The sequence below is a fragment of the Myotis yumanensis genome, unplaced genomic scaffold (genome assembly GCF_028538775.1).
Source record: "Myotis yumanensis isolate MYYU_CA2020_CCGP unplaced genomic scaffold, mMyoYum1.0.hap1 SCAF_10, whole genome shotgun sequence".
NCBI lineage: Eukaryota > Metazoa > Chordata > Mammalia > Chiroptera > Vespertilionidae > Myotis > Myotis yumanensis.
In genome coordinates, this window is record NW_027223761.1 from 45,526,140 (window position 1) to 45,550,158 (window position 24,019).

General features: G+C 40.2%; 1 protein-coding gene across 1 annotated transcript in view; it reads left to right on the forward strand.

Moving 5' to 3' along the window:
• Positions 1-24,019, forward strand: part of UVRAG (UV radiation resistance associated) — a 284,911-nt gene that overhangs the window by 34,630 nt on the left and 226,262 nt on the right. The window contains exons 3-5 of the mRNA XM_070425651.1: positions 3,845-3,879; positions 15,728-15,889; positions 20,538-20,612. Coding sequence (XP_070281752.1) covers positions 3,845-3,879; positions 15,728-15,889; positions 20,538-20,612 — 272 coding nt within the window. The remainder of the gene's footprint in view (positions 1-3,844; positions 3,880-15,727; positions 15,890-20,537; positions 20,613-24,019) is intronic.

Consider the following 24,019-nt stretch of genomic DNA (forward strand, 5'->3'; position numbering starts at 1 on the left):
AGGCAGGCAGGCAGAGTGGTTAGGGGCGATCAGGCAGGCAGGCTAGTGGTTAGGAGCCAGCGGTCCTGGATTGTGAGGAGGATGTCCGACTGCCGGTTTAGGCCCGATCCCGCAGTGGGATGGGGCCTAAACCGGCAGTCAGACATTCCTCGAGGGGTCCCAGGTTGCTAGAGGGTGCAGGCCAGGCTAAGGACTCCCCCTCTTCCGTGCATGAATTTTGTGCACCGGGCCTCTAGTTTATATATAATCAGAAAAGTTTTGAAAGAAATAATACTATTCATCTTCTAAGAGCTGGAGATTTATTTTGGGAACTGATTAGTAGTTTAACTTTGCAGATTAAAAGAAAAAAAGAGTATTTTTCTCCCCCCCTCCACTGATTTTAAAAGTAATACATATTGTAACGAATTCAAATAATAGAAAAATGTAAAAGTATAAAGCAAAAGTACCTTGTTATAGAAAACAACAGCTTTTAGCCCTTTTAGTTATTCTTTCTAAAAATATATATGGTGTATATAAAGTAGAACATATGTATATATTAACATAATAAACACATTAAATTAATATATATGTAAATACATTAATTAAATACATGTTAATTTATTAAGAAATTAATTTATTAATTTACATACATACACATGTATCTCTAGTTAATTTATGGTTGGAGTAATTGGTTAGCCATTTGGGAAATAAAATGAAAAGAATAATACTTAGTGTTGCCTAGTGTTGGGGAAGCAGGTATTCTCATAAGTGGGATTGTAAATTGATACAGTATTTTTAGTGAATAATTTGGTAATATATCAAACTTATATATATATTTTTGTCTTGCAACTTTACTTCAAAAGATTTTTTATTTATAACATTAATTGAAATATCTAAAAATTGGCAGTAACCTAAATGTTCATCAGTAGGAGATTCTTTTTTTTTAAATATATATTTTACTGATTTTTTTACAGAGAGGAAGGGAGAGGGATAGAGAGTTAGAAACATCGATGAAAGAGAAACATCGATCAGCTGCCTCCTGGACACCCCCTACTGGGGATGTGCTCGCAACCAAGGTACATGCGCTTGACCAGAACTGAACCTGGGACCCTTCATTCTGCAGGCCGATGCTCTATCCACTGAGCCAAACCGGTTAGGGAAGTAAGAGATTCTTTTTGTTTTTGTTAATCCTTACCTGAGGATATTTTCTCCATTGATTTTTAGAGGGAGTGGAAAGGAGAGAGAGAGAGAAACATTGATGTGTGAGAGACACATCAATTGGTTGCCTCCATGAGCCCCGAAAGGGGCCAGGGATTGAACCTGCAACCCAGGTAGAAGCCCTTGACCGGGAATTGAACCAGAGACCCTTTGGTGTGCAGGCCAACACTCTGACCATTGGGTCACACTGGCCAGGGCAGTAGCAGATTCTTTTTAAAGACGATTAGAATGATCTCTTTTCTTATTTCAAATAATTATTTGGAGATAGAAAAATTAGAAAGCTTTCAAGCAGAAACTAAAAGTAAACAACTTAATCTTGTCATCTAAGATAAACATTGTTAATAATTTGGATCCTGTTATAAATTCTTAGAACCTGTTTTTTTTTTTACTTAATATATTGTGACCCTTTCTCCACAAAGTCAAATATCCTATCTTTATTTTTTTAGGAAGACAAGCTGAGAGTAACATAGATGATACGTTTGTCAAGAAGTGCTTTAATCAAAAGAGTATGCACATAAAAGTGCTACGACCACCCTCTCTGGTTTGGCTCAGTGGATAGAGCATTGGCCTATAGACCAAAGGGTTTGATTCTGGTCAAGGATACGTACCTTGGCTGCAGGCTTCTCCCTGGCCTGAGCCCTAGATAGGGCTCGTGCAGGAGGCAACCAATTGATGTATTTCTTTCACATTGATGTTTCTCTGTCTTTCCTTCTCTCTTCCACTCTTCCTAAAAGTCAATGGAAAAATAATCTCGGATGAGGATTAACCAAAAAAAAAAAAAAAAAGTTTTATGTCCATGTCTGCTTTTTATTTACTGCATGATGATTCCCAAACTTCAGTTATCTTTTTTTAAAAATATACTTTTATTGATTTCAGAGAGGAAGGGAGAGAGAGATAGAGATAGAAACATCAATAATTAGAGAAAATCATTGATCGGCTGCCTCTTTAGGCCACACACTGGGGATTGAGTCCACAACCTGGGCATGTGCCCTGACCAGGAATCGAACCGTGACCTCCTGGTTCATAGGTCGACGCTCAACCCCTGAGCCACACCAGCCGGGCCAAACTTCAGTTATTAATGGATCACCTTGACAAGTTGCACTCTTATTTGAATGTTACCTATACCATTGCATATTTAATATATTTTTAAAAGTTTATTATTTTTAAACTTATGGTTAAGAATAATGTGTGAAATTGTTGATTCAAAAAAACTTTTGTCTACCCTGTGCCAGGAATGGTTTTATGTTCTGAGGAGACAGCAATTGTACAAAACAGACACCACTACTCCTCCTTTATGGAGCTTACGATGAGTGGTGTAATATGTACAACACAAGTTTCAGTGTATTAGAAAAAATGTAGTTTGTCCATGAATCATCTAAAATCACCTCAAGTACCAATGATATGTGCATCACATTTGGGAAATAGTACTCTCTAGCAACGTAAGGATACAAGGGTCCTTGTAGGCTCTGCAGAGATAGAGTATCCTGGAGATGACGTTGGCAGGGTCTACAGGGAATGTTGGAGGGTAGTTGGAAATGTCTGCCTCAGTCACATTTCTCTTTTTTGATTGTGTCTTCGGGTTTTCTAACATTTACAACATTCTTGAATGTTTGTAGAATCATGAAAGTTAAAAAAAAATTTTTTTTAATCCTCACATGATATTTTTTATTGATTTTTAGAGAAAAGAAGAGAGGGAAAGAGAGAGAGAGAGAGATCATGTGAGAGAGAAACATTGATTGGTTGTCTCCTGTAGGAGTTCCAACCTGGGATTGAACCTGCAACCTAGGTCTGTGTCCTGACCGTGAATTGAATCCACCACCTTTTGGTGTACCCGATGATGTTCCAACTAACTGAGCCACCTGGCGAGGGCTGAATTATTAAATTTAAATGTTTACAGAGGATGTTTGGTCATTAGTCTAATTTTCTAAGTTCTCTGATGAAAAATGGCCCCAAAGAAATGAAAGCGACAGAATATTAATGACAGGTGGAATCAGAACTTAAGTTACCTGGTTCTAGATCACTGTTCATTTTGCAATACTACAGTGAATAATCATAAGTGATGTTTGAGAAAAACAGAGAATATGGAATCAGTTGTAGAGAGTGGGAGTAGGTAGGGGATAAGAAAGTCTGAGTTTTAAGGACTCAAATTAGAATCTAGGGTAAAGGAGCCAGTAAAAGTAAAAATAACTAACTTAAATCGTAACAAGTTTCGACCTTCCTTTACTAATGTTTTCCCCTTTAAAACACTTTCATTTAATCTTTATTTCTACTTCAATTTTTTACAGATAAAGATATAGAGAGAATAGATCCCTTGAAAATGTCTTACTGAAACAAATGTTAAAACATTTACCAGATTAAGAGTTAATGAATTTGCCGAAACCGGTTTGGCTCAGTGGATAGAGCGTCGGCCTGGGGACTGAAAGGTCCCAGGTTCGATTCCGGTCAAGGGCATGTACCTGGGTTGCGGGCACATCCCCAATAGATGTGCAGGAGGCAGCTGATCGATGTTTCTCTCTCATTGATGTTTCTGACTCTCTATCTCTCTCCCTTCCTCTCTGTAAAAAATCAATAAAATATATTTAAAAAAAAGAGTTAATGAATTTTATTTTTTTCCAGATCACTTATTGTTCTTTTTCTTTTTTTCCAGAATTTTATAGAAGTGAAGTGATTAAGAATTCCTTGGTAAGTTTGCCTTCTGACAGGTGCATATACCTATAACTCCTATTTCAGAGAATGCTGAGACATAAAATAAGGTCAAGTTTAGTTCTGCCTTCTCCCATTAAATCTTCTGCTTAATTACTGCTTAAATCTTTATTGATTTGTTCATTGCTGTGTCTCTTGTGCTTAAAACATGCCTGGCACATACCAGATGTTTGATAAATATTTGCTGAATGAACTTATATTTTTTCCATGAAAAACTTTGGTGTTTTTTCAAATTAAATTTTATAATTCTATCACTTCTATTTACTGTAGAGGTTTTTGACTTACCAAACATTGTAATAAATGATAGTTTGTTTAGATATAGTTCTTTAAAATGCTGTCGTATAGGATCCTTCCCCTGTTTTTGGCAATGGCATTCCTCAGTTAGAAATTTGGAAGTGTTCTACTTTTGATAATCTGTACACTTGATATTTGCATAAATGACTCAATTTATTGGGCCATATTGATAAAAAGAAGAGCTTTATGCCAATGGTAATATCCTTTTAATGGTCCAAGACCATACTGGATTTGACCACTGTCTACATTTTTAAACCTCATCTCCTAATATTTTTTCTCACTCATTGTGTTCTAGGCATAACTCAGTTTTCAGTGCTTTGAACATGCCAAGCGTGTCTCGTTCCTTATACCTAGAATACTTGTTTCCACAGGTATTGGAAACATTTGGCTAAAGAATTCTTTGAGGTCTCAGCTATGTGATTTCAGCCAGACCTTCTATGACTATTCCATCTAAAGTATTTCCCTTTTGTCCTGACCTGTATGGCTCAGCTGGTTGGAGTGTTGTCCTGTACACCGAAAGGTCTTGAGTTGAATTCCTGGTTGGGGCACATACGTAGGTTGTGAGTTTGATCTCCGGTTGGAGTGCATATAGGAGGCAACTGATCGATGTTTCTCTGTCACATTGATGTTTCTTTCTCTCTATAAAAATCAGTACAAACATATCCTCAGGTGAGGATTAGAAAAAAATGCTGCTCTTTAAAAAAAAAAAATACAGTAGTTCTCTTTTCTCTATTCACTGTTTTTCACGTCATCTGTTTTATTTTCTTTAGAGCATTCTCACTATTGGGAACTCCTAGTTACTTGTTTGTGTTTATTTATTATCCATCTCCCATCTACCACAGTGTAAGTCTCTTGAGAGCAAGGACCTTCCCAATCTTGTGCATCTCTGAAACCCTACAGTGTAGAATAGCTCAGTGAGTATTTGTTAAATGGATAAATCAGTGAGGTATTATATTTTCAGACTCCTTTGAGATATGCTATTCCAGTCCTAGCCGGTTTGGCTCAGTGGATAGAGCGTCTGCCTGCGGACAGAAGGGTCCCGGGTTTGATTCTGGTCAAGGGCACATGCCCAGGTTGTGGGCTCGATCCCCAGTAGGGGGCACCGAAGAGCCAACCAATCAGTGATTCTCTTTTTCATCATTGATGTTTCTCTTCTCCCTCTCCCTTCCTCTCTGAAATCAATAAAAATATATTAGAAAAAAAAAATATGTTATTCCATTTCGATCCTTAGAAAATCATGAAGAGTAGATGGAGTAGGTCTTAAGAAATTGCCACACAGAGAGGCCCAGCAACTTTTGTAGTTCTACAACTGCAAGACCAGAACTTCAGTTCCCAGACCTTCTCTCTTAAAGTTTCTACTGCTATTTCCTCTTCATCAAGCTGTCTTCCAAATGTCTCAAATATCATACTAGATTTGGATCCTTAGCCAAACAGATTCCTTAAGCCCATCTCTGAGGAGCTCCAGTCATCAGTAAAGCTCTTCAAGCATTACAGGAGTCATGATAAATGGCTAGCATCATGCTTGACATAGTAGCTACTGAGTCAATATTAGTTTTTCCTTTTTTTTTGGCTGAGGTGGAAATAGAAATAAAAAAACCCCCACAGATGAGTGGGAGCTGGGGAAAGGGTTTATGGAGTAGAATGCCACTTTGATTTATCTGCTCCCTTTTCTGGAGTCAAAACTATAGTTGGAGATGGTTTTACAATATCCCCTTGCATTTTTTCTGGATTTGTATCATAATGGACTTTATGCTATAGTGGTACCTTAGGGTATAATTCTGCATTATTAGTACTGTATTTTCTTGATATTCAGATCCATATTTCTAAACATCATCACTATCTTCAGCTCCTTTTGACTCCTGTCTTCAGTTGCTTCTGAGCTGAGCTGTCTCTACGAAATGTGACATCTTCATCCCTGGTGTACTTAGGCTGAATCGTGTTTTGTAAAAATAGACTCCAGACAAGGGAGAGGGTTGGACAAAAAGACTTCCAAGGTCCTTTTCACTTATAGTTTCTCCTGTAATTGTTTCCTGAGTATACCACTTACCAGCACTTGCTTGCATTGTACTTGTTCAAAAGCATTTCCTCTCCTGAAGTGGATGAAAGCTCCTGGAGGTTGGAGACTGCCCGAATATCTTCATGTCGCCCTAGCTCCCACTGTATTCCTTCTGTTGGGTAGTTATTTGTTAAATGTTGATTCATTGATATTTCCTTTTAAGGATATTCTTTGAGATTATATTTTTGGCAAGGATTGTTTGTTTCTTTTATAACCTTGATATAGATTTGATAAACCTCAGTTCATTTCTCTTCTTTTTGAAAGGATTCATCTTAGCTTGTTGCTAAGGCATTGTGCCTGATGCAGATTAAAGGGCACTGAGTGCCACAGGAATCAACAGCCTTCAGGGCATATGATGGGGATGGCACTTCGTTACCTCCCTTCCTGCTGTCTCTCAAGAACCACAGATGAGCAGAATTGGTTGATTTTTTTCCCCTGTTCAGGAATTTGTTTTTTATTGTCACCTGCTGAGAGAGAGAGAAACATCAAAAGGCCCTCCCTCACACACTCCAAACCTGCCATCTTTTGGTGTATGGAACAACGCCCCAACCTATTGAGCCACACAGGCTAGGGTTCCTGCTTAGGAGTTTATAATTCTTTTTTTTAAAAAATATATTTTATTGATTTTTTACAGAGAGGAAGGGAGAGGGACAGAGAGTTAGAAACATCGGTGAGAGAGAAACATCGATCAGCTGCCTCCTGCACACTCCCCACTGGGGATGTGCCTGCAACCAAGGTACATGCCCCCGACCGGAATCGAACCTGGGACCCCTGAGTCCGCAGGCTGATGCTCTAGCCACTGAGCCAAACCAGTTAGGGCTATAATTCTTAAACTATCGTGATATTTGCTGAATAGAGTTAATGATTTAAATGCTTCTATTCCTCCTCTTTACCATTGTGCTTGGTACATAGAAGGTGCTCAGCAAATGTTTTTTAATGAATGGATTCTTCCATAAATACATTTATTGACTGACTTCTAATTAGCCACTAAAGGATTAGGCAAACTAATACTTTATTTCTAGCTAAGCTTTTGGTAAATCTTCACTCTGGTGAACTAAGTTGGAGGCTGGTGAGCTTGTGAATAATCTTTTTCACTCATGTAACTTTTAAGGCTTTGACTTTTTCCTAGCTATGCATTCTGAGCTTGTTTTTAGACCAGAGTGGCCTGGTTTTGCCACTCTAATGTCGGAGGCAACATGGAAAAATGGATACACAATTAGAAACAGTGTTTTTCCTTAAAGATTAGATAAACTTTCCTTTTTAAAAAAAAATATTTTTATTGACTTCAGAGAGGAAGGGAGAGGAAGAGAGAGATGGAAATATCCATGATGAGAGAAAATGATTGATCAGCTGCCTCTTGCACAACCCACACAGGAGATCAAGCCTGCAGCCTGGGAATCGAACCCTGACCTCCTGGTTCATAGGTCTTTATGCTCAATCACTGAGCCACACTGGCCAGGCTAAACTGTCCTTGTGTGCCTATTCTGTGCCTTGTCCTAACTCCTGAACGCTCCAAATTAGTGCTGTCCAATGAACTTTCTGCGATGTTGGCAGTGTCTGTGCACTGTCCAGTACAGGTGCCCAGCCACATGTGGCTGTTGAGCACCTGAAATGTGGTTAAGTCTGAGGAACCAAATTTTTAGTTTTATTTAATTAAAAAAAATATTTTTATTGATTTCAGAGAGGAAGGGAAAGGGAGAGAGAGATAGAAACATCAGTGATGAGAGGGAATCATTGATCAGCTGCCTCCTACATGCCTCCGACTGGGGATCGAGCCTGCAACCTGGGCATGTGCCCTTGATTGGAATCAAACCTGGGACCCTTCAGTTCACAGACCAACGCTCTATCCACCGAGCCAAACCAGCTAGGGCTAGTTCTGTTTAATTTTAATTTAACTACACGTGACTAATGTATATAGTGTTGGACAGCACATTTCTAGATGTTTCTGTAAAGCTTTCTTAGAATCTGTAACATTAGTAAGAAGAAATCTCTTTGTGTGTGTGCGCTTAAAAATATATATACTTTGCACTTATACTACTAGTACCATTCTAAATCAGTATAATAGCTGTTCATATGGTTGCGTTAGGTCCTCTAATGTACAGGATAAACCTCATGAAGACAGGGACTGTGTGGTTCATTGTCGTATCCTCCATAGGCATTGTATTGTGCTTGGCTTGTACTTGGCAAACAAGCAAGGAACAAGCAATTTATAGTATAGTATATATATAGCCTAATCCAAGTTGTCAGTTGTAAGACTCATCATTATTTTATGTTCACCAAGAAAAAGTGAACACTTATGTTTAAACTGAAACACAGAGCCTTGGCAATAGTCCTGTGGGGATTGTGATCAATCTTACTAGCCTCTTGTTACTTTGAAATTTCTTTCACCCATTCCAAGGGAGTATTTATTTAGCAGTTTTTCCTTCCTTCAGGTGTATTGCTTGACCTGTGATAGGAAATATTTTGTATGTATTTCAGTGATAAAATATAAATCAGCTTCCTCAATTTGTGGCAATTTCCTTAAGTCTTATGAAGAAGATGGAGGAGGTTATTTCTCCACTGACAAATATTTGCTTCTCTAATACCAAATTCATGCCTTATTGCTCTATTTCTGTGCTCTTTAGCTCTTTTTTTTTAATTTTTAAAAAATTTTTATTGTTGAGATTACTAGGTGTACCGGTTAATAATGGCGGATTTTGTAATCAAAGAAAACACGATAATTTCAAGAGAAACATCAAAAGTGCTTTATTCAAAGTAATGTCCATTGCTAGCTCCACATTTCCCCCACCTTTCAGGTACTTTGTGGATACCATCCCAATAGAACTTTTCTTGTTTTGAGGCAGACCATTCAGAGACCCAATTTTCCACTCCTTCATATGTTTTGAAGTGCTGCTCAGAAAGTGCGTGTGCCATCGCTTGGAACAAGTGGTAATCTGAAGAAGCAAGGTCTGGTGAATACGGCGGGTGGGTTAATACTTCCCAGGCAAGATCTTTTAATGTGTCTTTTACTGGTTTTGAAGTGTGTGATGGTGTGTTATCATGAAGCAAAATTACTTTGCCATGTCTTCTGGAACATTCTGGTCATTTCTTGATCAAAGCGTGGCTCAAATTGATTATTTGTTGTCAGTAGTGATCAGTATTAATGGTTTCACCTGTTTTTAGAAGCTCCTCATACACCACACCTTCCTGATCACACCAAACGCAGAGTATTGTCTTCTTTTCAAAGCGATTTGGCCTTGCAGTAGATGCTGATGGTTGACCTGGATCAACCCATGATTTTGTGCGTTTGGGATTCTCAAAAGAAATCCACTTTTCATCGCCAGTCACAATTCGATGCAAAAAAGACTTTCTTTCGTGCCGTTGAAGCAACATTTTACTGATGACTTTTCGGTTTTCCATTTGTATTTCATTCAGTTGATGTGGCACCCATTTTCTGTCCTTTAAAATCTTTCCCATTGTTTGTAAATGATCGGAAACTGTTTGCTGAGCAACGTTTAATCTTTCTGCAGGTTGTTTTTGAGTTTGACACGCATCTTTATCCAATAATGCTTGTAATTGTTGGTCTTCAAACTTTTTCGGTTGACCTGGACGTTATTTGTCTTTCACATCGAAATCATCACTTTTAAAGCATTTCAACCAGTGTTCATAAGTATCTTGAGATGGAGCATGTTCACCATAAGCTTCCCGAAGTATACGATAACAGTTTCTTCAGAATAAAGTAATGAATTAAAACTTCCCACAAATGCTCTTTTTTGGGGGCACCAAATTCGACATTTTTAAGTATAAAAATATCTATGATGTTAACATCTTCAGCAAATTTGACATATGAAGTTTTGAAGCTTGCTGTCAATACAACAAAATAGCATACATATCAAATCACATATATATCAACATATGTGTAACTCCATCTATTGAAAAAAATCCGCATTAACTGGTGTACCTAGTATTACAGATGTCCTTCTCCCCCCCCCCCCATATTTCCCCCCCATCCTGTTCCCACACCACACCCTTGCCACCCTATTGTCTGTGTCCATAGGTAATGCATTCATGCACGTAAGATCTTTGTCTAATCTCTTCCCACACCCCCCTGCAACCCCCCCCAAGAATTGTCAGTTTGTTCCATTTCCATGCCCTTGATTCTATTCCATGCACCAGTTTATTCTGTTCATCAGATTTTTTATTCATTTGATTTTTAGATTCACTTGTTGATAGATATGTATTTGTTGTCACTTTGTTGTTCATAATTTTTATCTTTACCTTTATCATCTTCCTCTTCTTAAAGGATACCCTTCAGCATTTCATATAATACTGGTTTGGTGGTGATGAACTCCTTTAGCTTTTTCTTGTCTGTGAAGTTCTTTATCTGACATTCAATTCTAAATGATAGCTTTGCTGGGTAGAGCAATCTTGTTGGTAGGTTCTTGCTATTCATCACTTTGAATATTTCTTGCCACTCCCTTCTGGCCTGCATAGTTTCTGTTGAGAAATCAGCTGACAGTTGTATGGACACTCCCTTGCAGGTAACTGTTTTTCTCTTGCTGCTTTTAAGATTCTTTGTCTTTTGCTCTTGGCATTTTAATTATGTTTTGTCTTGGTGTGGTTGTTTTTGGATTCCTCTTGTTTGGGGTTCTTTGTGCTTCCTGGACTTGTAAGTCTATTTCTTTCACCAGGTAGGGGAAGTTTTCTGTCATTATTTCTTCAAATAGGTTTTCAATATCTTGTTCTCTCTCTTCTTCTGGCACTCCCATAATGTGGATATTTGTACGCTTGAAGTTGTCCCAGGGGCTCCTTACAATATCTTCATATTTTTGGATTCTTTTTTCTTTTTGCTTTTCCAGTTGGGTGTTTTTTGCTTCCTCATATTTCAAATCATTGACTTGATTCTCGGGATCCTCTAGTCTACTGTTGAATCCCTGTATATTATTCTTTATTTCAGTAAGTGTGTGCTTAATTTCTGACTGGTCCTTTTCCATTATTTTGGCATTCTCACTAAGATCCTTGAAGGTCTCACTAAATTCCTCAGAGGTTTCTAGAAGATTCTTGAGTAACCGTATAACTGTGGTTTTGAACTCTATATCCAGTAGTCTGCTTTCTTCCATTTCTTTCGTTTGTGACATGTTTCTTTGTCTCCACATTTTGGCTGCATTCCTGTGTTTATTTCTATGTATTGGGTAGCTGATAAGTCTCCTTGAGTTGATTGAGTGGTGTCCTATAGGGCCCAGTGGCTCAGCCTCCCCTATCACCTGAGGTGGACACTCTTGGTGCACCCCTTTGTGGACTGTGTGCACAGTGTTGTTGTAGATGAGCCTTGATTGCTGTTGGTGTCACTGGGAGGAATTGACCTCCAGGCCAATTGGCTGTAGGGACCAGCTGCGACTACAGTGGGAGAGCTGCTGTGCAGGAGACACACTTATGGAGCAGGACTTGCTTCAGTGGGGGTTTGGTGCTCACTGAGTCTGCCCCTTGAGTGTGTCACTTATGGATGTGAAGAGTTGTAATCTGGTATGATCTCACACTGACTGCTGGGTACACGGCTGTTGGGTCTCCAGGGAGGTGCAAAGTCAGCCAATGCCTGGGGCCATCCAGCAGTAGCTACAGAGACATCTGCAGATTCCTCTTGTTTGTATTGGGTTTGGAAGTGTTGATGCAAGGCCCAGCTGTGAAGCAAGGCAGGCTGGTGCTGGTGCTGGCCTTGGGCCTTTTATTGATAGCTTTGGGGCTCTCTGACCCAGCTGTAGCTTGTTTGACAGTTTTTAGGCTGAGAAAGGACAGGCCATTCATATGCCATAGCCACTGTGCACAGCTTGGGTGGTGTTGTAAATTAGGTGGGATGGGGTCTTGGAATCACCAGGGCGGAGCAAACAGGAATGGCTACCAGTCAGTCCTGCACCGAGGAGGTCCCAGCATGGGAACATTGACCGCTGCAAGCACCTCCGTCTGGAAGAAAGCAACCCCGAGTTCTTGCCCCGATACCAGATAGTCCAGTTTCTCCCCGTATGTGTCTGGGTCCCCCAAAGCCTTGCCCAGCAATGGAGCTCAGAGGAAGTGGGAGCTTGTAAATTCAGTTTGCGGTGCTGGCCTATTAAGAGGAGCAGCTCTCTAGTTGTAGTACTTCTACTCAGCCAGCTTTCCCATGGTTCTGGATGATTGTTCTGTATTTTAGTTGTAATTTTTATGTGGTTGTGGGAGGCAGCAAGTACAGGCATTTCCTTGCTGCCATCTTGGTTCCTTGCTCTTTAGCTCTTGAAATTTAATGCCGTAAATTAATTTTACCTGTTTTTGAGTTTTATGGAAATTAAATAATACAGTATGTACTTTTTTGTGTGTGACTTCCATGTCTTAAGTTTATATCACGAGTCATTCATACTGTGGGGTTATATTTGTAGTTTGTTTGCTCTATAGTATTCTATTCTGTGACTATACCAGAATGTGTCCATTCTTCTGTTGATGGGCATTTGGTTAGTTTTTAGTTTTGAATTAAGATGAGTAATGCTGCTATGAACTTTCTTGTGTGTATCTTTTGGTTGAAAGTATGTATTCATTTTTGTTGGTTATATATCTAGGAATGGACTTGCTGGGAATATGCAAGGGATCAGCTTTAGTGTATATTTCCAGTTTTCCAAAATTATTGTTTTATTTACATTCTCACCAACAGTCTGAGAGAATTCTCTTTATTCCATATTCTTGTGACCCACTTAATTCCTTAATCTTTTGAATTTAAACTTTTGATAGATATTATATACAGGATTTTTTAAAGTCTAAATCAATAGATGTATTTTAAATGGCACTTAAACTTAGCACAACTAGTGCCAAGGCTGTGCCTAACTTGAAAGAATTGATATTATCTACAGCTATTTTTAAGGTTGTGCACGTAGAGCTATCTGATGACTGCCACCTGCTGGTCAAATATTATAGGACCATATTGATTTTAGCATTTCTAAAATCAGAATTCATCTTACAATGTGAAGAAAAGTACATGTTAGAATTGATAAATAGGAATATGTTAAATGGTAATAAATACAAATATTGAGTAAAATAAAGCAGCAAAAGGGAGTACCTGGCAGGGGTGGAGTTACTTGTTTTTCTATGGTAATAATAAAAAAGATACTGTTCAGCAGACACCTTAACAAAGTGAGAGAACAAGTTATGTATCTACGTGGGGGAAAAATGCACAGAGACATAGGTTCCAGGCCAAGAAACAGGAAAGTACAAAAGCAGGAGTATACTTGAGGTTTTCCAGAAATGCCTTAGGAGTTAGTGTGGCTGAAGTGGGTGAGTGTGTGTGGCTTGAGATTTTGCGGCAAATATGACACAGAGGCAAGGGGACTGAGGACAGGGCAGTAGGGGAAATGACCTGGGGAAATAGGAGGAGGTAGCGAAAGGCTGGATCGCGTAAGAGTAAGATTTTAGAAGGGATACAGTTACAGGCCTCACAAAATTAGGAGCATCTGATAGACAAGGACCCCCTTTTTCTATTTTCTAATGTCCCAGCACATGCTTTATTTAGAGAAGGCCTATCAGTGTCTGTTGCATTGAGTAACAAGAACAATCCTTGGACAGGTTAGATTGTGGAGATGTGTCTGCAAGTTACGTCTGAGTGATGATTTCTTCTCAGATATATTTGGCATAAAATAATTACTGGTGAATGTGTAGTTCAACTTTAATGTCTCTAGCTTCACCTCGCCATACCCTCCAAACCATTTGTTAACTTTTGGGAAAGTTAACAAAATCTCAGTGACATTGAGATTTTGGAATTATATTATAGTACTAGAGGCCCAGTGCATGAAATTCGTCTAAGAGTAGGCCTTCCTTCCCCTGGCTGCCGGCACCGGCTTTCCTTTGGCACCCGGGACCCAGGCTTCCCTCGCAGCATATTATGCTTTTATTATTACAGAAGGTATTCTAGAGCATGTCACTTTTGTTATGAGGGATCTTACAGAGGCGAGGGAATGGCTGCCTCTTCATGTGGTGCAATGTGAAGGCCAGGAAGGTCCTCCAACTCCCGCTCTTTAGCCTCAGGGCCTAAAATTACATCATGAAGAGATACCATAATTTGATTTGTAAGATGTAGTATTTCCCCCATTATTTGGTCGTTTAAAAATTAGTTTTATTGCGTTTTGTTGAGACACAGCACATTAAAGGGCACAAGTAATAAGAGCCTGATGATTTTTCAATGAGATCAATGGAATCAGAACAATAAATAGAACATTATCAGCATCTCTTGTGTTGTCCCTCTAGTTACTACTACTTCCCAAAGAGAACCATTATCCTGACTTCTGGCACCACAGATTAGTTCTGCTAGTTTTTGAAAATATGGCATATTTTCTTTTGCTTATACATGTCACATTTGTGAGATTCATCCGTGTTGTTGCATGTTCATTAACCTTAAAACCTTTCAGTGGCCCCACATCTTATATCCAGTAAAGGACTGATTCCGTGACAAGGCATAAAATAACTTTGAGTTTAGTCCCCTGTTTATCTCTCCAGCTTTGTGTCCGTCTCTCTTGTGTTGTGTGCACCAGCAGTTGCCTTAGTTCCCTGACCCCACTCCCTATTTCACACCCCGAGCCTTGTTTATCTTGTGTCCTTTGCCTGGACATCCTTACTGTAACCAGGTAAAATCCTACTTGTCCTTTAGTAGCCAAGTTTCATAGCCTCTGTGATGTCTTTCCCCTGTTCCACCTGTTAGAAATGCTCGTCAGCGGTGTGGGAATGAGACAAACGCTCGAAAGTGAATAGGCAGGAGATTTACTCCTGCGCAGAGGAGTGCAGTTGCCATGATTTTCCTTTGGGGCTTTATTTCCTGATGCGGGTCTGCCCTGCCCCTCACTCTGACTCTGACTCTGACTTGATTTGTCAGGGCTCAGATTCACATTATTGCACGATTGGCTAATTCAGACGAAGGGGACGGGTGAGGCGGAGCCTAAGGTGGCTGCCCCCTGAGAATCTGAAGGTCATATCGAAATGGCGGAGCCTACGGTGGTGGTGAGCTCCTTTCTTTGGCAGAAAAGATCCCTGGTTCACTCTCACACTTCAGAGTTTATTATTCCCTCCTGTGCTACTGTGTAGCCTTTGCATCATTCTGTTGTTGAACTTTTAATGGAACAATACAATTACTTAAATAGAGGTTTGAAGCCAACAGATTTGTGGTACTTTGAGGCATTGTTTATATTTCTTTTCTTAATTGTGTCTTAATTGTTTAATAAATACATAAATGAATTACCATAGGAAGCTGTACTAATGAGATTAAGACTATATGCTCCTTTTAATGACTATAATAAATAAGAAGAGAAATTTAAAAATACCATTATCACCCCTGTCCTGCTAATTGGAATGTCTTCTTGGTTCACTTAAGTTGGCCATTTAATATATTTATGAGGTCTTTGGTTTTTTACAAACAAAATGATCCCAACCTAATTGAAATAACTGGAAACAAGTTAGAGTTTTTCTCAGGCATGTTTTCATTTCCATCAACAGAATCCAACCTGGCGGAGTCTCGATTTTGGATTAATGCCCGACCGCCTTGATACCTCTGTGTCCTGTTTCGTGGTGAAGATATGGGGAGGGAAGGAGGCCGCCTACCAGCTGCTGATCGAGTGGAAAGTCTGCCTGGACGGGCTGAAGTACTTGGGGCAGCAGGTAACGGAGGCTGCAGTTCCAAGTGGTTCTCTTCTCTGCATTCACCTCTTTAGCTTCCTGTTAATTCTTCTGATTCCACATTTAAAGATTGTTTACTTAATTAGAGAAATTTGAATCTTGCCTTCAACCTTTAATTGTGAAGGTCGATATTATTGCCCCCATTTCCCAGATGGGAGAATTGGTCCTCAGGGAGTTTAAGAAACTGCTCGAGGTCACACAGCTCCCTGGAGCTAAGGTTTAAACCCAGACCTGGCCGACTTAAAACTCATTCTCTGTGCCGTAGCACACTTACGTGCCTGTCGTCATGGTAGTCACCCACTTCGCCTTGGGGTGAATGCCATTTCTATTTTGTGATACCTATGGGACTACTGTAACCCTAAAACGTTAGTCGTATCTACGAATATCCCTGATGTTTCTTTTTTTAAAAAAATATTTTTTATTGATTTCAGAGAGGAAGGGAGAGGGAGAGAAAAATAGAATCATCAATGATGAGAGAGAATCACTCATTGGTTGCTTCCTGCACGCCCCCCCACTGGGCACTGAGCCTGCAACCCAGGCCCATGCCCCACCGACGGGAACTGAGCAGTGACCTCCTGGTTTATAAGTGGAGGCTCAACCACTGAGCCACACCGGCTGGGCATCCTGATGTTTCTTAATATTTTATTTACCATATACTCTGTGGTGTGTGTTTCTTTTAAAGAAACAATTTAATTCTACATATTCAGGTTAGAGAAATGTCTGTCTTTGTTTGACTTACGATGCTTTATTTTGTGTCCTTCTGTAGTGATCAGAACAATGCATGTGACAATGCATTTTTTTAAATATTTCCTTGCCTGCTGCACATTCTAACCGGCTGCAAATCCTTAATCTTCTTTACTTTTGTATTTTACCCCTCTGTTTTAGGGCTGGTCTTAATCAGAAATGGTAAGATAATGACTTTAGGTTGGGCCTCTCTGCTCTCTTTCAGGACCAGAAAGCTTCCTATGATAATTGTTGCATTTACGCTGGCCTGCAAGGCCCTGCACTGGAGCACACGCCCTGCCTGTCTCCCCACAGCTGCCTAGTTGGCTCGCTGTGGTTAAGACTGATGCTAAGCACTTGTTTATTTTTCTTCTGAAAGTATCTTCATTTTGTGGAGGACAGTGTTTCCCCCCTTTTTTTTGTTTTGTTATTCCTCACCCGAGGCTATTTTCCCATTGATTTTTAGAGAGTGGTAGGAAGAGGGAGAGACAGAGAGAAACATTGATGTGAGAGGAACACATCAATTAGTTGCTTCCTGCACAAGCCTGACCAGGGCCTGGGCCGGGTACATGCCCTTGACTGGAATCCAACCCGGGACTCTTAGGTTCGCGAGCCAACGCTCTATCCGTTGAGCCATACTGGCTAGGGTGAGGATGATGCTTCTTAACATTAGAAGGGCTATAGGTCACAGAGTTGGAATTTGTGTAGAATTGTTATTTATTTCACAAATGTTTGACAGAATTCTTTAGTGAAGTCATCTGGGTGGTGAGATTACTTTTTAAAAATTTATTTATTGATTGATTTTAGAAAGAAGAGAGAGGGAGAGATAGAAAAATATTGGGATTAATTTGTTGTTACACTTATTTATATTTTCATTGGTTGATTCTTGTGTTGTATGTGCGTAGGCTATAGTGATTCTTTTTTTTTTTTAATAATTAAATCTTTATTGTTCAGATTATTACAGTTGTTCCTCTTTTTTCCCCCAATAACCCCCCTCCTCCTAGTTCCCACCCCACCCTCCGCCCTCACTCCCCACCCACTGTCCTCATCCATAGGTGCATGATTTTTGTCCAGTCTCTTCCCGCATCTCCCACACCCCTTTTCCCCCCAAGCATAGTCAGCCCATTCCCTTTCTATGTCCTTGATTCTATTATAATCACCAGTTCATTCTGTTCATCAGATTATTTATTCACTTGATTCTTAGATTCACTTGTTGATAGATGCATATTTGTTGTTCATAATTTGTATCTTTACCTTTTTCTTCTTCTTCCTCTTCTTAAAGAATACCCTTCAGCATTTCATATAATACTGGTTTAGTGGTGATGAACTCCTTTAGCTTTTCCTTACCTGTGAAGCTCTTTATCTGACCTTCAATTCTGAATGATAGCTTTGCTGGATAAAGTAATCTTGGTTGTAGGTTCTTGGTATTCATCACTTTGAATATTTCTTGCCACTCCCTTCTGGCCTGCAAAGTTTCTGTTGATAAATCAGCTGACAGTCGTATGGGTATTCCCTTGTAGGTAACTGAGTTTCTTTCTCTTGCTGCTTTTAAGATTCTCTCTTTGTCTTTTGCTCTTGGCATTTTAATTATGATGTGTCTTGGTGTGGTCCTCTTTGGATTCCTTTTGTTTGGGGTTCTCTGCGCTTCCTGGACTTTAAGTCTATTTCTTTCACCAAGTAGGGGAAGTTTTCTGTCATTATTTTTTCAAATAGGTTTTCAACATCTTGCTGTCTCTCATCTTCTGGCATCCCTATAATTCTGATGTGGGTACGCTTGTAGCTGTCCCAGAGGCTCCTTACACTATCTTCGTATTTTCGGATTCTTTTTTCATTTTGCTTTTCCGGTTGGGTGTTTTTTGCTTCTTCGCATTTCAAATCTTTGACTTGATTCTTGCGCTCCTCTGGTCTGCTGTTGGGAGTCTGTATAATATTTTTTATTTCAGTCAGTGTATGCTTACTTTCTAGTTGGTCCTTTATCACACCATCGAGGGTCTCATTAGATTTCCTGTACATCTCATCAAGTTTATCGACAGACTCTAGAAGCCTCTTGAGAGACCTCAAAAGTGTGGTTTTGAATTCTATATCTAGTAGCCTGCTTTCCTCCGGTTCTGTCCTTTGTGGCCTGTTTCTTTGTCTCGGCATTTTTTTATACTTTGCTGTGTCGATAGAGTGGCTTTCCGTGTTAAGTGTCCCAATTACCTGAGGTAGACACTCTTGGTGCACCCCCTTGTGGTCTTTGTGTGCAGTCTTGTTGTAGTTAAGCCTTGATTGTTGTAGGTAATTACTACTTGACCTCCAGGCCAACTGGCTGTGAGAATCAGCTGTGTCTGCAGTGGGAGAACTTCTGTCCTCTAGGGAGGTGCTAATCTAGCCTTTGCCTGAGGCTATCCGGCCAATGGCTCTGTGCAGGGCTTGGGCGGGGCGGGTCCCACGGGATCAACAGGGCGGAGGAGGGAGCAGTTATGGCTGCTCTCAGTCTGTCCCCAGGGGCTCTGCCTCTCTGTCCCAGCAACCGCTGCAAACCTCGGAGGGACTGAAGCCAGACAATCCCGCTTCTCCCGTTTGAGTCTGGGACCCTAGAGACTCGCCCGGATCTGGAGCTCAGAGTCTGAGGCTCCCTCCGGATTGAAACAGACAACCGCGCCCTCAGCCACCAGCCCGTGCCACGCGCACTCCGCACCTTAGTATTTTACTTCAGCACTGCGCCTCCTCTGATTCTCAGTTCCTCCTAGTTGTAGAACTTCCACTCAGCTAGCTTTCCTGTGGTTCTGGATGATGTCCGTTCCGTCTTTGCAGCAAACTCCGGCGTTAACCTATACCGCCATCTTGGTTTCTCTATAGTGATTCTTTTTCTTTCTTTTCTTTTTTTTTTTTTAATATATTTTATTGATTTTTTTACAGAGAGGAAGGGAGAGAGATAGAGAGTTAGAAACATCGATGAGAGAGAAACATCAATCAGCTGCCTCCTGCACACTCCCCACTGGGGATGTGCCCGCAACCCAGGTACATGCCCTTGACCGGAATCGAACCTGGGACCTTTCAGTCCGCAGGCCGACGCTCTATCCACTGAGCAAAACCGGTTTCGGCTATAGTGATTCTTTCTTCTTTTATTCTTGCTGTTGGTAATTTCTGTCTTCTCTTAGGATCTTTCTGACTACAGATTTACTAATTTCATTATTTTTTCCAAAAAACTGTATTTTGTCTCATTGAATATCTTTATTGTTATTATTTTCAGTTCCACTGATTTCTGCTTTTGTCAAGTAATTAAATCTATTTTCATGTTTCACAATTTTGGATACTTTATGCTATTATGAACAGTTTTTATCTTAATTCTTAAATTCTAAAGTTTTAACCTTCCTACCTTTCAGGTGAAGGTTAATTTGTGGTGGCATTAACTAAAACTCAAATCAGTTGCATTTGAAAGAGAATGGTATGCAAACAATAATTAAGCAGACATTTAAAGACTTTAGGGATTAGGTATTATTTTTAAACACTCTTTGAAAATATTCATCTTTTATTTTTTCCTAGGGCTTCATGTTTTAAGGTGCTCTTATAGACTAACTGGATTGTGTTTTCTTTGAGATAAGAGAATACATGCTATCGGCTTCTGAATCCCTGTACTTTAAGAATAGTTTCTCCATAACAACCCCAAGAAGTGTTTGTGGAAAATACATGTGAATGATGGTGCCCGTGATCTCATGTGATGGTCTGTGAGGCTTTTGACTAAAGCGGGAGGCCTTGGTTGATTACCTGGTCCAATGATAGGGATGTGTTTTCTACCGGCTTGTTAGATAGAGCCAGCCTGTTTTCCAGCACTGAAGTATCCTGTTGTAACTGTCCTTCTCCAGTCATATTAAAACTTGATTGAAATGAGAGGAACTAATAGTATGTTTTCCTCCTCTCTTAGATTCATGCCCGCAACCAAAATGAAATAATATTTGGGCTGAATGATGGCTACTATGGTGCTCCATATGAACATAAGGTAAGAGCTTTTCCGAGTGCTAGTTTTGTTTAGTGTGGGTATGCCTTGGCTTATAAGGAAAAACGCTGTGTAAACAGAATCATGTTTTAAGTATTGTAAATTTGTTGTTTACTGTGGCTTAGGAGGAATCCCTTTAAAATGAAACCTTATTTTATAACCACCCCAATTCATCTTTTCTAAATCTAGATTATCTTCATTTTCCTCTAAGGAAATGGAACTGCTTTTTCTTATTCTGTATAGTTCTTTGGGGATTAAGAAAGAACAGTGAATTTTGATTAAATGCAATAACAATTTTATTAAATGTTTCAGATATTGTTTAGAACTTTCAATACATCTAAGAAACTATGAGTCAAGTTATATTATAGCCAATGCTATCTCTATTTCTAAAGACAATTAGAGAAAGGAGAGGGAAGAGAATCTATATTTATTAAGTACCTACTATCTTTCCCTTACATGGAAACCCTTTCTCTGGAGACCCTGCCTAATACATCTTTGATCTTTGTCTTGCTCCTGCCCTTTGAAATATGTTTTTATTGATTTCAGAAAGGAAGGGAGAGAGAGAGAGAGAGAGAAACATCAATGATGAGAGAGAATCATTGATTGGCTGCCTCCTGCACACCCCACACTGGGGATCGAGCCTGCAACCCGAGCACATGTCCTGACTGGGAATCGAACCATTATCTCTTGATTCTTAGGTTGATGCTCAACCACTGAGCCACCCTGGCCAGGCTGTATGCCAATTATTAAACTAGGTACTGAAAGGAAAAAGCAACAGTCTTTCCCTCCTGTTGTGGAGAAAAACCCGGTTCTTTGCTACTATGTTTCTCTTCCCTCTGTATCTCCTTTAGTATTCCCACTTCACTTTTGGCACTTCTGGTCACCCATTGTGTGGAGGTTTTTTCCCTAAACCAACAACTTATTCTCTGTGACACCAGCTGGATGTCCTGCAATTGAACTCAATTCTCACACTCTCTACCACAGGGTAAGGGCTCAGTGCCACACGACTGCCCTTGCCTCCCCCCACTTCAGATGCCAGTTACAATACCAGGTTGTCACCTGTGCTTCTGACCAACCAGCTATAGATCCAAGATTCCAATGACCCCTCCTCGGGTTCGATTAATTTGCTAGAGTGGCTCACATAGAAACACATTTGTTACTTTGTTAAAGGGCTTCATAAAGGAAACAGAGCAGCAGCCAGATGGAAGAGATGCATAGGGTGAGGTCTGGGAGGCCCTGAACGCAGAGCTTCTGTCCCCGTGGAGCTCGGCACGTCGCCATCCCAGTGTGTATGTGTTGGCCAACTTGAACTCGGTACTTTTGGGGCATTAAGGAGGCTTCATCACGTAGGCATGATGGATCATTAACTCCATTTTCAACCCTTCTTCCTTCTCAAGAGAATGGAGCGGGGGCCAGGGCTGAAAACTCCAAGCTTCTAAGCATGGCTTGGTCCTTCAGGTGACCCGCCCTCATCCAGGAGCCACTCATTGTTGCCTCATTAGAACAAAAGATACTCCTCTCACCCAGGAAATTTACAAGGATATCAGGAGCCCTGTATTGGGAGCCAAATATTAGAACAAAAGATGCTTTTTAGGCACTTATCACTTAGGGCAGTGGTCGGCAAACCGCGGCTCTTGAGCCACATGCGGCTCTTTGGCCCCTTGAGTGTGGCTCTTCCACAAAATACCACGTGCGGGCGTGCACGTACAGGGAACGTTGTGGAGTGAAAGAAGATGTAGTGTCGAGGACTGAGAAAGGTATGTTGAGATGGTTTGGACATATAGAGAGGATGAACGAAAGGAGATAGACGAAACAAGTATACAAGACGAGTGTGGATGGGAGAGTTGGAAGGGGTCGACCTCAGTGAACATACCTCAATCAGATTGAGGGCGTTTTTAGCAAAGGCCGGCTTAGGAGTACCCTAATTAAGTTAATAACAATGTACCTACCTATAGTTTAAGTTTAAAAAATTTGGCCCTCAAAAGAAATTTCAATCGTTGTACTGTTGATATTTGGCTCTGTTGACTAATGAGTTTGCCGACCACTGACTTAGGGGAATTACAGGGGTTTCAGGAACTCTGTGCCAATAACTGGGGTCAGAGACCAATATATATACTAGTATATATTATTATCTGATGGGTACTGTGGGCTACAAAAGTATTAGACACATATTCACATTCTTTTAGTTAAGGAGATTATACTGCATGTTTTAGTTGAGATAAAACTGCATGTATTCCAGAGAGCACTAATTTACAGATAGGTTTAGTTTGAAAAATTATTTTGATATCAATTATTTGTGTCTTACAGATAATGCAGGTGAATCACAGCAGAACCTTAAATCAGTTGAAAAGACCTTAGGAATAGGTGCTCTTTCAAATGTTTGGGGACTATAAGAGGAACATTGCTGTAACTTGAAGTTGGGGTGGATGGTGGTTGATAAATAGTTAGGTGGCCAGTTGAGATGTTTTCTAGATGGATTTAACTGCTAGGCTGGCAACTGGGGGGACAGGGTGGAATGAGAGGCTGTTGGGCCAGCTTTTTATCCAATAAGCTGGACTTTCAGATCCAAGTTCAGGAGTTGTGGCTTTAATACAGACATGTGAGGTTATCTGCCTGAATTTCCTTTTGGCAAAGACTTCCTTTTAGGCGGATGCTGACAACTACCTGGGTGAATGCACACTCCTAATGATTCAGGATATGGGTTTTGGAGTCAGATTGAATTGTTTAATTTCAGGCACTACTGCTGCTCACCTATGACAGTGATCTTGGACAAATTGAGCTATGTCTGTGTTTGTGTCCTCATCTGCAAATGGAGATAATTTCTATCTCATCATAAGCTGTTTTTGAGGATTAAAGATGATAATGTATATATTATAAGCCTGGCACATGAATGGAGTTCAGTAATAAATGGGAATTGCTATTCACTAGGCACTAAACCTTTTGATAAGAGGGAGGGGCTACATTTATAATGCTTATCATTCTGTCAACATTGTGTCCCTTTTTCAGTGCCTGGCCTGCAGTGGGTGCTCAATAAAAAATTGTTAATGGATACAGGTGAAGGCTTGATGTATTTAAGACTATCATAAAAATAAATTTTTTTAAAATACATTTTTATTGATTTTTTTACAGAGAGGAAGGGAGAGGGATAGAGAGTTAGAAACATCGATGAGAGAGAAACATTGATCATCTGCCTCCTGCACACAGCCTACTGGGGATGTGACCACAACCAAAGTATATGCCCTTGACCAGAATCGAACCTGGGACCCTTGAGTCTGCAGGCTGACGCTCTATCCACTGGGCCAAACCGGTCAGGGCCATAAAAATAATTTTGAGATTAAAAATCTTAAGGGGATGCTCTCTCTCTCTCTCAGCCTACTTTACCTCCAGCCCAAACTTTTGGAGTTTTATTG